We start from the raw sequence: 14,819 nt of genomic DNA, 5'->3' as shown, positions 1-14,819 counted from the left end.
GCTCCATTTAGTTTAAATTTTGAATTTAATTTATTATTTATGTAGATTTCTAGATAAGCTTTCCATTCATTCTATGTTTGTGGTGTTTAAACATATAGCTCATTAAACATTTAAAAAATAATTTTTTTTAATACATAAAATATGAATCAAAATTTTTTTTTTAATATTTAGTGTCACCAAAGCCAGTGCCGGAGCTGGAACAAAATACTTTGGAACCATAACTTTTTTTCCAGCTCCTTGCCCCTGGTAGAAAACAATATAAGAATACTAATTTTTAAACTTTTTTGTGTGTGGGAATGTATAGTGACTTAAAATTGATATGTATCTCTACTACTTCTGATTTAGTAATGTAATTTTGGAAATTCTTTGCAACTTAAACTAAATTTTTGAGCAAACCTAAATCTTTCAAAAAACCAAGAAAAAATTAGAAAAATTGAAGTTTTTTGTTTTGTAACAAAAGGTTTTCATATCTATATAGCTCTAATACTCAGTTGATTTATGTAATGAAGCTCTTGTCAAATCCTACTTCTGATGTTATTAGTTATGTTTTATCAATATCTAAGTACGCATTAAAAGATATGTGTGTGTTTATATATATATGTGTTTATGTGTGTGTACACTCACATTTTATTTACATATATATACACAGACATGTATATAAAACAATAAATATGTTTTATATACATGTAAATAAAAAGTGCATGAAACATTGCTGATGACACAAACAAAAATTATTGGTGAGGGCTACAACAACTAAAAGTTGGGCGGGTACTATCTATCGGGTAATATAAAGAAGAATAATGTTAAAATTATTTTTATCTTCTATTTTATTTTTGTCTGGAAAAGATTTATATATTTTAGGCCTTGTTAAGAAATATTATGTAGCTTGCATTTTACCTATGAAATAATGATTTGCGTACTCGTTCAGCAGTTTTATGTTCAACAAAAACTTTATTATTTTGGAATATTTAAATTATCTTTTAATATTGTTTATGTGACGTTTATTCAGAAAGTATTAAGTCGTTAAAAAAAGAATTTAACCGCAACTGTGATTAAATTTTTAAAAAATCTCAAATCTCTTCATTGTAGATTAAAAATGTGCGAAACCAACTTAAAAATTTTTTTCCTTTTAAAAAGGCTGTTTTTGGTTGACTGATCGTTTTAAAAAATAAGTGTTTTTGTTTAAAAGAATTCTTCTCACAATTTTATCACTCAGGGTAAATTTCAACTGATCATGATAGTATGTGATTTTGTTTGATCATGATAGTGTGATTTGAGAAAATCACACTATCATGATCAGTTGAAATTTAGACAGTTTTAAAGTTGCATTTTCTACTTCTTCACTTCTAATTATTTCTACTTCTTCACTTCTAATAATTTTTTTTAAATACATATTTAGTTTAAATAACTAAACAAATTAAACATCAACTTTTCAACAAGGAAATAATCTAATTTAATGTAAAGTACCGCATTGATTTATAAATAGTTGAAGTTTTTAACACTATTTCCATATTTTTTTAATTATTTCCTTCACTATTGTCCAATAAGATTCAATGATGCTTGAGACGTTTGGTGGAGGCTTTCTTTTGGAATGACATTGGCTCTATTTTTCTTCTACCAATCTGTTCTTCAAATAGTGAATTGATACTAATTCTGGTCAATAAAGTTGGTTGTTTATGTTTTTTTAATTAGAGTGAGAACTCGTTTTTCAAAGATTTCAGTCATATAGTTCTGATGTCAAAGTTTGATTTGTTATGAAAGGAGAGCTTTTAAAACCATAATTGCAAATAGCCTGCCATATCCAGAACTTGCAAGAACTTTTCAAATCTTATGTACTTAAATCTGTTAGATGTTTTGTAATGTTTTGACTGATAATGATATTAATTACCTGGAAGCATCAAGTGATCTTTTTTACTGTGAGTTTCATCATCTTTTAATAGGCACAAAAAATTTTATGTCATTAATTTAAGCAAATTTTTATATTGTCTGATTACCTTCATTCCTCCATAAAGTGATCTTTTTTGTATTATTATTATTTTTTGTAAAAAGCTTTCCAATTTTCCTTTTTCAATACTCTGATTGAAAGATCTACTGCATTTAACGCGGTATGAGTGTAGTGGTAGAGCGCTTGCCTCATAAGCGAGAAGTTCTGAGTTCGATCCCCGTCACTTTCCTGGTAGTACCGCGCTCAACTTGTTTCTCCGCGCAGTGGCCTTGTTCGTTGAGGTTCGTGTTTCGGAGTTATAGAGTTGAGAGGGGTTGTAACCACAAAAAGTTGCCTCCTCAACTGTAGTGGCCCTCTTGGCCTTGGGAAGGTAAATAATTAAAAAAAAAAAAATTTAAACCTTGTAGCTAAATCTTTTTGTAACTGAGTTGGATTTTGATGAATTAAGACTTTATTTCACTTTCCTTTTGTCATTAAATCTTTATTTCCCACAACCTCCCTGTTTTCTGTTTATAAATTTGTTCTCATTACAATATTTTATGACAATTCCAACATGATTTTGGAACTTTACATGCTTTTAAGATTATTGAATATGAGCACAGTGGATTTTCTATATAAAATTTCAAAATGTTTTTTTGATTTTCAAGTTTATTACATTGTAAAAACTAATTAGATGTAAACAAAACTACACCCACACACAAAAACTACTCATGTATGCATTATTTAAAAAAAATCATTAGAAATTATTTAAGTGGTTTTCAAGAAAAGTCAATTTAAAATTGTCCCAATTCAACATAGTAAAATCTCCCATTTTTCTCGCAATAATTTTACAGTTGCATTTTTCTTTTTAATTGCTTTTTTTTTTATCCTGTTTGTTAATCTGTTTGCTAATTGACAAATGTAAGTTTAAAATAAGGGAGTTATGTTAGTTAAAACTGAATGCTAGAATGGATATCTCACACCTGAATGTGTAAATTTGATTAGTATCATGTATGTATGATTGTGTGTGTGTGTGTATATATATGTATGTATATATATATATATATATATATATATATATATATATATATATATATATATATATATATATATATATATATATATATATATATACATATATATATATGTATGTATGTATGTATGTATGTATGTATTTCTTTAACATCTGCTTTTAAATCTAGAACATCATGAGGGATTTTTAAAAGATAGACAGAAAAAAGACAATCATAACTTGAGTAAGTTTTTTTTGTTAATAAATTCAATGTTTTGTTAAAAAAATAAATGTTGTAAATGATAGAATTATTTAATCAAATTTATATATACATTTCAAACAAGCTTTGTGACTTTACTTTGATAGAAATGAGAAAGTGAGAGTGTGTTTCTGTATTTTGGCTTAATATGAATTAAGATTTGGCTTAATATGAATTAAGTATTTGTGGTTTAAAATTATAAACTTTAAACCTATAATCAGCATAAATAATAGTTTTACTATCAGTCATGTCTAGTTGATAGTATGTTGAACACATTTAAAATTCCACTATTTAAAATTTTAGATTATAAAAAACATGTGAATATATAAATTTGTATGACTGTTTTTCCTTTGACTTCATTTACTAAACAAAGCATGTAATCGTTGTAAAAAAAAATTGACTTTATTTATATATTAAATATATTTATTTATTAAATGTTTTATTTATTTATTAAATGTTTTATTATTCAACGTTTCTTTTGTTAAAAACTTTTTTTTTAAAATACATATTTAAAACTATAAAAACTACTACTATACAATATAACAGCTACTATAAAAAAAGGAGTTGTGTAATACTCTTTAATTATGTGGATAACATTTGATTCGTTATTAAAAAATTATTTTTCATTATAGTCTTGATATAAAACTGTTTCGATTATTAATTTAAAAACATAGGAAAAAATCAAAGTTTTGAAGTTACTTGTCACAAACATAATTGTAACCATAGTTTAAAATAGTTTTCTTTTACAGTTAATTTTTTGATAAGTTTTTTTTATTGAAAAAAAAATTAATTATAAAGAATTGTGCTTTTTTGAAATGTTCTCAAAACATTTTAAAAACCATACTAATATATGCATACTAATATATGCATGGTCAGAATTAAAGTGTGGTCAAACACCTTTCCCAACCAAGTCTGATATGTGCGTGTGTGTGTGTGTGTGTGTGTGTGTGTGTGTGTGTGTGTGTGTGTGTGTGTGTGTGTGTGTGTGTGTGTGTACATATACATATGTTTACATATGTATTCATATATCTTTTTTTTTCTTTATTATTTTATAGTTGAACGTAGAAGAAGATATAATATCAATGATAGAATAAAAGAGTTAGGAACCCTGGTACCAAAACTTGACAAGTAAGCTATTTATATAATCACTTGCTAAATTTTTTATTATGTTTAAAGTCTTTTTATTATTTAAGTATATTTACATTCAATTAATAACCAGTTTTTATTTGTGGCACATCAAATGCTTTTATATTAGGTTAGTAGTCTTTTGAAGGAATATAAAGTAGAAAGTAGTCTTTAAAAGGAAAATGTTTCATAATGTAAAGTATAATGTAAAATATAAATTATTATACTTATTTTTATAACTATATTAATATAGCTATTTATAATTAAGTTTGCACAATGTTAAAAAAATGTTTAGTTAAACATAATTTGTCTTAGTGTTATTTAAAAATAATTATTGAATTAAAAATTAAAAAGATTGTATAAGCCATTACTAAACAATATTCTAAAGAGGTCTTGAGTTTTGGAGTGAGCAAGCATCAGAATTGGTTCATGCAGATTTCATCAAGTTAAGTGAGTTAGGCACTCACAAATGAAACTTGGGTCTTCCGGAGTATTGCAAAAATCCAAGTTAAAAGTGAATATACGAGTCAGTATTTGTAACTTTGTTTTAAAGAAAGAAGCTTGAGTATGTAACCTAATGTAAATATAGAAAAGATTTTAAATGTTTTGAGATACTGTTGAAAATAATTTAAAAAGCAATAGCTTTCTTCGATATCACTAAATGTTTTTCAAATTTATGAAAGTCAAAGGTCTCGGCGGGAACGGCGAGCTATCGATTGCTCTGCCTGACTGCGGTTATAGTTTTTTGTTGCGACAACTTACTCATGGCTTCTTAGATGCTTTAAATACGTGCTTAAAGAAATAATACTGTGAGTAAGCCGCAACAAAAAATATAACCGTGGTCAGGCAGTTGATAGCTTACCATTTCCACCGAGGCCTGCATATACAGTCATGTGGCAGTTTATTATGGCCACCCACAATTTTTTACATTCTTAAGTTTCAAAGTCTATTATTTTAATTTATTTTTTTTGTGATTTATGTACTTAAAAATAATTTTTTTAAAAGAAATGGGTGTTCTTTGACAAATAAAAAGCATTTAACAAATTGGTAATAAATATTATAATTTAAAAATTACTTACAAGTATATTAAAGATTAATATTTAGTGATTCTCCTTTTTGCCTCTACAGTAACAAGAACCCTTTTCGACATACTTTTGATGCATTTTTCATTTGTTTCCTGCAATCTTCCATTATAGTTCCAGTGGCAAACAATTCTTTATATTAAATACGCTTTATCTGTAATATTTTCTTTAGATATTTCCTACTTTAGTAGCGCCCAAACATTTTCTACAGGATTTAGGTCAGGAGAGTTTTCTGGCCAATTAAGTAGTGAAATTTTTTGCTCTGATAGATATTTTTTATTTGATTTAACGTTATGAAATGGTGCTGTCCTGCATGAAGTTTTTTTTCACCTGGACCAAACCATTCTGCCAATTGTGGCAACAAACTTTGTTCAATAATTTTTTTGTTATTGCAACTGGTTCATTATTCCCTAAACAATATAGAGCCTCCCTATTCCCTTTCACGTATCACTGACCAGATCATTACAGAGGTGGGGTGTTTAGCAGTTTGAATGATGCAGTCCAATAAGTATTTTTCCCCTTATTTTCTTTTTATGTATTGAGCTTTCTTTGTTAACACTTTGAAAAGTACTCTCGTCGCTAAAGTATTCTTAAGAATATTATACAAGAATTGTTAAGTAAACCTTTAAAGTTTGAACCTTTAAAGACTTAACTTTGCCAATTTTTGACCATCTTCTGTTAAATCTCTATACTTTTTTGCCCATTCCAGCTATTTTTGCATCATTTTTAGTGTCAATTTAGGCTTCTTAGCTGGACATCATTGAATATAACCAAGATAGTTTAGGTGGTGTTGAACTGTTCTCTTTGACGTTTTGACTCCAGATTGGTCCAGCTTTTCAGTTATTTCATTGTTGGTAGCCTGTTTATTTTCTAGAACAATCTAGGTTAGTATTCTTTCCTTGCGTAGTGTTATGGTTCTTTTCTTTCCACATTTACCAATCATCTATGCTGTAAAGTTCTCCATATTAGCCTTTTTTTTTGTGCATATATTTTGTACAGAAAACTGCGAAATACCACATTTTCTGGCAATTTCTTGTTGAGAAAGATTAGTATTTATTAAAATTACTCTTGTTGCAGCAATTTTTTGTGGTAACAAGTCCTTTTTTTTCCCCATAACTAAAATAAAATATCATATTTCAGTACTCATAACTTTTCAAAATATCATATCAAATACAATTATTTTTACTTTAAAATAAAGAAAAATATTCAAGAAACTATATTTTTACTGATTTAAATATTTTGAAGATAACTATAAAGATAAACAAATTCAAAACTAGTAATAAAACTCAACAATTGTACAGCAAAAAGGTTATAATTATAAAGACATACAAAACGGCTGTCAAAAGTGACAGTGTTGTCAGTAGCAAAAAAAAAAGCACTAAATGTATGAGTTAAAACTTATATATATGTACCAAATAAATAAATACTATATAAAACCAAAATGCAGGTTAAAAAAAATTTTAAGAAACATTGAAATTGCATCATTATTTAGTGCTTTATGCACAATCTATTTCAATATAGCAGTTGCTTATACCTATTTATGATACATGATAGCTTGCTTATGATACACAAGGGTGCGGTGGCCCCAGAGACCCTGCAGGACTCCCACATGGGCCTTTCACTTTATCTAAACATGGTTTTTTTTTTACCAATTTTTACTTTTTTTTACATTGAAGAAAATCCACAAATATTTTTGTATTTATTATATTTATGTTTACACAAATATTTATGTTTATACAAATAAAGTTGTTTAATTAATCGCTTGATTAATTTTGAATTGAGCTTTGAGCGCAAGTATTTTGCATAATAACATAATAATTAGTATTTTGCATAATAACTGTTACAACATTGGCCTGAAAACAAAGTTTTTTGTTGGTATTATAAGTGTGTGTGTGTATATATACAGTATCGGACAAAATGAGTGCAACCAAATAATGCTAATTTAGTTTCTTTATATAAAAGTGCTGCATTTTTTCAATTTAGAGAAATAACTATGTAACTGTTTAGAGACAATGTTCTTCAAGTTTTATTCATCACAAAGTTCATTATTTGTACACGAAAATTAATAAATTAATCAAAAGCATTAAAAAAAGTTGATTTCCTTCTGGACAAAACAAGTGCAACTCAATAAAATGTTGACCAAGCTGTATTTCGCTATCAATATTTCGTGGCGAATCCTTTGTTGTTGATCACAGCCTTGCATCTTCGAGGCATAGATTCAATCAGGTGATCAATGAAACTTTATGGAATCGCTGCCCAGGCCTTTTGGATTTGTTCAAACAGTTGATCCTTATTACGAACACCTTCACGATTAATTCTGCGGTTGACGATCTCTCACAGGTTCTCGATAGGGTTGAGATCAGGAGATTGAGGCAGCCTTTCCATCACCGATAGGTGGTTGTCTTGAAACCACTGCTTGACTACTTTTGCAGTGTGTTACGAATCGTTGTCTTGCTGAAAAACCCATTTTATTGGCATATTCCATTCAGCATGAGGTAACATAACATCTTTCAGGATATTTTTATAGTTGAAACGGTCCATTATTCCATCGTTTCGATGTATTGGACCTAGACCGTTAGCAGAAAAACACCCCCAGACCATTACATTGCCTCCACCATGCTTCATGGTCTTATGGCAGTAACATAAATCGAGGCGTTTTCCGGCCGGTTGACGTACATGGCAAATGCCATTGCTCCCAATGATGTTGAACTTCAATTCATCACTGAACAGGACAATTCGCCATTTCTGCACATTCCAGTCAGTATGAGATGTAGCAAACAGGAGTCTTTTCTTCTGGTTTTTAGTGAAATCAGCGGTTTCTTTGCAGGGTGTCGAGAAAACAATCCGGCTTCAACAGCATGTCGTCTGATTGTTCAGTCCGATACAGGCAGCTCTAATTTTTTTTTTGTTGTTGTTGTTGTTGTTGTTGTTATTCACCTCCTCAAGGCCGAGAACGCCACTACAGATGAGGAGGCTACTTAATAGTGGTTATAACCCTCTCTCAACTCTATAACTCCGAAACACGAACATTGAGGAACAATGCCGCTGCGCGGAGAAACAAGTTGCTTTTGTATCTCGACTGATGATGTCCAGGGATTCTTCTTGACGGATCTGATGATCATAGAATCCTCTCTAGAAGTGGTGGAACGTGGTCTTCCACCTTTGTTATCTGCTGCCAACTTCCCCGTAGAACGATATTTGCAACATAGTCTTGATACAGTCCATTTTTCACGCAATATTTATCACAAATACTTTTTTGTGACATTCCACTTACGTAATCACCAATAATTTTCTTTCTTAGTTCCAATCCAAGACTGTTGGGAGCCATTTTTGCACACAACACTTTGATAAAACTCACTTCGATAAACTGTCTTGATAATACTGACTGATTGACTTCCATATACTGACTGAATTACATGTCAATTTACATGTCTCTTATTAGTAAAATGAATCTGTGTGAACCTGTTCTGGAAGATTCTAGATGCTTCTTTTCGATGCTTCTGGAAGCTTCTGGATGCGTCTTGATGCTTCTGAATGTTTCTGGATATTTCTGGATGCTACTGGATGCTTCCATATGATTCTTCTGGAAACTTCTGGAAGCTTCTGCATGCTTCTGGAAGCTTCTGGATATTTCCTTTAATTATTAAAAAACTTCCGTGACGTTAACACGAACCAGACTTAAGAAAATGAAACAAACCAAAAAAGTTGCACTTGTTTTGTCCGCTGCAAAATGGCACTTGTCAACGAAATTCTGCATGTGTGCTGTCACCTGTCAGCTGATTGCTCATGTCATAGCATGCTATGACTCCAGACTCCTGAACTGTTTGCTGTGGTAGTATAGTTTGTTTCGTTTTTAAGACATGTAAAATTAGGAACACTTTTTAGCATTGTTCGATGTTGGTTGCAAATGTTTTGTCCAATACTGGACCTTTACATCCAGCATATGTGGTAAAATCCAGCATGTACTAACCTTTTTAAATAAAATCCTGCATAGGCTTTTTAGAATCACCATGCCCCTGATGATACAGGGTGGGTTTATCAGTAACACTGATATAAGTTTTTCACTGTTGTTAGTATATAACACAATCTAAAAGAATAATAATGAAGACTAAAACATAACAGTTATAACAGAGAGTTAGAAGCTACATAATATTCGAATAAATAAAAACAAAACCAATAAAGTTTTAAGAGTTAAATGAACTTATGAGTATTATTTTGTTATCTTCAGATATCATAAACTTAAAAGTATCGCTTGTTTTAAGCATTTTTATATTCAGAGCAAAATACAACTGTTTCATTTTGCAATTTTTCAATACAGCTTCGTTACATTTTGTTTTGTACTTTCATTTGTTTTTCAAAACATGTTTGTTTTTTTATTGTGCTATTAAACACAACGTACGATTTATTATTTTCAAATCAATGTACTTTTAGACAGTTTAATTTTTTCTATCAAGTAATATGCGTTTCTTAATTGCAACAAAAAGATTGTTGTGTTTTTGTATACTGTAATGTTATGTTTTATTGTTTTTAAATGTTTGTTAAGTTTTTCTGGATAGGGCTTTAGATTTGGCTTAGTGCCATGTTCCTGGGTTCAAGTCTTCTTTGCGTATTCTTAGACTAACAAATGTTGTTAAAATGGCTTAAATCAATCACAAGTTTAAACTGTAACTTAATATTGGATTCTTATACTGTATAAAATTGGGTTCTTTTTAGTATTCTAAAATTTTTACTTTTACAACATTTACTTAAATTTTTCCTTTGCTTTTTTGTTTTATTCGCCGCTTTATCCATAATTGCTAATTATTAGTACTATTTCCCCCTCCCCTATAGTGGCGAATTAAGACTTTTCAAGGGGGGGGGGGCTATTTTTGCTTATTTTTTTGGAGAAAAAATGACTTTTAAAAAAAAGGTCCTTAAAACTATTTTGGGGTCCCTTAATCCAGCACTGATCCCCCCCCCCCCCCCCCCCCCCCCGCCTCCTCCCACTCTTCCGATATAATTTTTGTTTTTACGGACCTGTAAACTACTTAAAAACCAAAGTTATAAATTTGATAATGTTGTTAGTTAAAAAGAGTGTATGAAATTTTTGATTAATATATTGTTTTTAAACTTTGAAGTTTGATTTCTCGATTGTATTTTTTTGTCTGACTGCGAACAGCAAATCGTTCATATCTTTTTAACCAGATATGCAATTAACTTCAAATTTTCAGGGTTGTTTCTTTATAGATAGAGCTGCAATACCTTGCTAGAACTAACCTTAAACTTGTTTCCATTTGAATATATTTATATTTTAACAGTTAAGTGTACGTATTACTTGTGTATATAACTAATAGTTAAGTATTTTATTTGTGTATTAATATATTTTAGTGATTTTAAGCAAAATAAAGGAACTATATTAAAATCATCGGTTGATTATATTCGAAAACTTAAAAAAGATCGCGAACGTTTGAGGTTATATGAAGTTCGCCAGCAGTCTTTAGAAGATTCGAATAAAAAACTATTGTTAAGAGTTCAGGTGTGATATATAAGTTTTAGCATTTAGAATTTTAATTATAATTGCGAATAATATTTAATTATGTTTTAAAAAAATTTGATTGTAAATTTTAGGAACTGGAATTGATACTACGAGCAGCTAATATATCAACTGTTCTTCCAGAACCAGATTTTAGCTTCTCGAGTTCCCCGCAACTTGCTCAACTTCTTGCGGCTCACACCTCGAAACAGCAACACAAATCATCTCTCCCATTAAATTCTTTTCAAAGTGATCTCCATAAACTTTTAATGAAGTCAAATTCTTCTCCCCAACTAGGAACTAGTTCAGAGACAATAGCTACAACTATAAGTGAGAGTTTAGATAGCCCTAAATTTTTATTAGAAAAAGACGACTCGATTACTATCGATACAGATTAAAATCATGTTTTAATATAAAATTACAATTCATAAAGAATTTAAACAGGTGCTCAACATATTTCTATTTCTCACAGAGTTTGTTTTTTTAAATACCTTTTTTTAATCTCAATTTTTTTCTAAGCATACCTTTTGTATATATGTACATATATAGACACATTTTTTCTTTCTACTTTATTGATAGTTGATGCCTTTATATTTTTTAACGCGAATTGTAAATAGTTGATAGAATTTAAATAAAAAAAACAGTAAACTGAATTTTTGCAATTATTTCCTTAAGGGATCGTCTATAAAGTACGTATGCTCGGAAAGGAAGAGGGGGTTTGCAAATGTTGGGTTGGTAGGTTAAAAGCGTATGTACTTATAGGGAGGTACAGGGTACTCAAAAAGCGAAATGAGGGGGTGGGGGGTAATCGAAAAAAAAGCGTACGTATTTTATGGACTTATACTAAAAGTTTGTTCTCTCTTATTTGCATCTATTTATGAATAATTTATTTTTAAAACGTTGTAAAGCAGGTATTTAAAACTACACATGAAAACAAAATTGCTCCATTTTGTTTTTGTGTCGCTTTAAATATTGTTTAATTTTAAAATGAGTGAAAGTGCACTTTTTCATTTTATTTATAAATAATAATTTTTAAAGTTGTTTTTTTTTATATATAATTGTTTATTATTATTAGTTTTTTAAGTTACTTAAATCGTTGTATTTCAGTTGGGCGCATAACATAAAAGTTGCTCATACTGCGTTTTGAAAATTAACTCATCATACGCATTTTCCCATATTTTGTATAATTTTATACTTTTACTTATAAACATTTAAAGTCTTTCAAAAGATTAGATAACCTGAAACCTAAATTGCAGACAGTCATAAAATATAAAGTTAGAAAAAACAAAAAAAAAATTATTATTTGAACCTAAGCCTTGAGTGGAAAAGAAAAAGTCGTCCTTGATGGACAACACTCGCTTTCATTTCCATCGTTTATCGTGCTTACCATTTTCTCACTCATTTCAATACCTATCATTTTAAACCTCTTATAGGTTCTTGTATAGAATGCTATTGCCATATTTGGACTGGTCTTTCTCATAAAGCATTTTCTTTTTTAAATAAGATCCATAAAATGAATGTTAGTGTAGTTGAATCTGTTCTAGCTGCATTTCTTTCTCTTTTTTTGCATTTTTCAATTCATTTTCTATGGATTTTTATAAGGAAGATTTTTTTTCTTTCTATTTTTGATGTTTTTTTAGGAGAGCTGCTATAATATTCAGGATAGTAGCCCTCTTAAAAAAGATATCAAATGGTAATCCGTAATATTCAGAATGTTTGTCCTCTCATAAATTTATAAAAATAAAAAGCATGGAATTTGACTTTAAGTGCTTAGAAATGCTAGGACTTGAAATATTAGGCCAAATTGGATTTTAACGTTTTTTTAGTGCTTCGCCATAGAATATTAGCATAATTTAAATAACATTGAATAAAAGAGTAATAAAGTTGAGTTAGACTTTTTTTAAATATTTTGGCTTTATATAAAGTTTCAATATTTTTAGATATTTTTGTACCAATATAGTCAATATGCGTATATGTTTTCATCAAGAAAAACACCTAAGAACTTTGTTACATAATGTCTTTATATTTCAACATCATCGGAAAGGAATAAGTTAGTGTCGTCAACAAACATAATTAGGCCTGTAAATCGAGCCGAGCTTGCCAGGGCTCGGCTTGGCTCGTTTACATATTAAGAGTGTTCAGGCTCGGCTCGAGCTCGTTTCGAACATGAGATTCTTTGTTCGAGCTCAGCTCGTTAAGGATTAGTATTGTTTGGGCTCGGCTCGTTTTACATGTTGCTCGACTGGTTTAAAACTCGAAATAATTATTGTAACCTGTTAGTTTAAAGCTCGTTTAGTAAAAAAAAATTGTTCGTTAAAGGCTCGTCTGTAAATAATGCAAGTCCAAACCAACAAACAACATAAACAATCCTACAGTCTATTAAACATGCAAATAAACAACATAATGAAATAAGATCCCACAAATCTAATAGTTCAAAATAAAAGTTAAAACTAATAGTTCAATGTTCAAACTTAATGTTCAAAGCTCAAACATAATGTAAACTCTCACAAACATAATAATTCCTATTAAACACTGCACTCTAATAGTTCAAATTACATTTTCACAAATATAAGTCTTTCTCTCATTGAATTTGATAAATAAATAAATAAATATATATATATATATATATATATTTATATATATATATATATATATATATATATATATTCGAGCTTTAATCGAGCCTATATGAACGAGCCTATGATGTTCAAGCTCGGCTCGTTTAATAAACGAGCCTAATTTTTTGTTCAAGCCCGGCTCGTTTGCCATTCGAGCCGAACATGAACGAGCTCTTGTCAAGCCGATCACCGAGCCGTTCACGAACACGAGCGAGGATTTACAGCCCTAAACATAATACTCATTAAATTTGAGATTTTATTTAGATTGGTTATATAAATCAAGAACAATAGTGGTCCCAAAACGGAACCTTGCAAAACGCTAAATGAAATATTTAGAAACTTATTCGGATAATCATTATTGCTGAAACCAAATTGTTTACGGTTGGATAGATAACTTTTAAACCATTTTATAACTTTGCAAATATAATATTTTAGCTTGTGTAGTGAAATTTCATGATTAACAATATCGAATGCTTTCGAAAGGTCGATAAATCCAAATTGATAGTTGTATATTGTACATAATACATTCTAGTATTTTTGAAAAAGTGGAGAGGACAAATATTGGGCGATAATTACTGATACTTGTTTGATCACCGTCTTTTAAAATTGGGTAACTTTAGCAATTTTTAATTTTTCAGTAAAAAACTTCTTGGTGGATAAATGCTCCATAAACTTTAAAAATGATACCTTTTAAGTATTCAAAACATTATATGGCTATATTACCGTTTATTAGTTATAGGGCCGGAGCAAAAAGGTATCACGTGGGGTGGGGATGATTATATGAAAAAAAAGGGTCCCACTGGTCTAAAAAATCTACATTTGCGATTGACTTGTCTAAAAGGGTCAAATTTCCCAACTAAATGAACAAAAAATTCATTTACAGGAGGGTCTTACCCCTCCTTCCTTGGGTCGTCCTTGGTTATCAACTATAATTGTCTAAGGGAGGAAACCTGAGCATCTTTTTTGTCAACCACTAGTTTCATTCATTATTTGCCCAGCGCATTTTGAATTATTTTTAAATTTATATACGAGTCTTGAGTAGTAATTTTTTTTTCAAGTATATACGAACTTTTTCTAATAGGTATTTTTATCCTTTATGTATTTTCTCTTTTGCAGATGATTTTTTTTTTCAAAGATATAAAGCTTCTGTTTTATTTTTGATGATTTTTTAAATTCTTTGGTTTTTTATTTTTTAGATTTATTGTTTTTACAATGATAGGAAAGTTAGCATCATACACGGAATAAATGTTTCAAAAAAATTGTCGTAAATTTTGTTTCCATTTTCAT

The 14,819-nt window shown here is 29.5% G+C and overlaps 1 protein-coding gene across 3 annotated transcripts in view; it reads left to right on the top strand.

Annotated features, from left to right (window-relative positions):
- The window catches only part of LOC100199984 (microphthalmia-associated transcription factor), a 34,998-nt gene extending 23,431 nt beyond the window's left edge, over positions 1–11,567 (top strand). For all 3 annotated transcript variants that reach the window (XM_065812656.1, XM_065812658.1, XM_065812657.1), the window contains exons 8-11: positions 3,127–3,180; positions 4,251–4,323; positions 10,770–10,917; positions 11,010–11,567. In XM_065812656.1, the coding sequence (XP_065668728.1) occupies positions 3,127–3,180; positions 4,251–4,323; positions 10,770–10,917; positions 11,010–11,312 (578 nt within the window). In that variant the 3' untranslated portion in view covers positions 11,313–11,567. The remainder of the gene's footprint in view (positions 1–3,126; positions 3,181–4,250; positions 4,324–10,769; positions 10,918–11,009) is intronic.
- The last annotated feature ends 3,252 nt before the right edge of the window (positions 11,568–14,819 follow it).

The sequence above is a fragment of the Hydra vulgaris genome, chromosome 12 (genome assembly GCF_038396675.1).
Source record: "Hydra vulgaris chromosome 12, alternate assembly HydraT2T_AEP".
In the NCBI taxonomy this organism is placed as follows: domain Eukaryota; kingdom Metazoa; phylum Cnidaria; class Hydrozoa; order Anthoathecata; family Hydridae; genus Hydra; species Hydra vulgaris.
The sequence above is the reverse complement of the archived record's forward strand: the minus strand, read 5'-3'. Positions and strand labels throughout refer to the sequence as shown.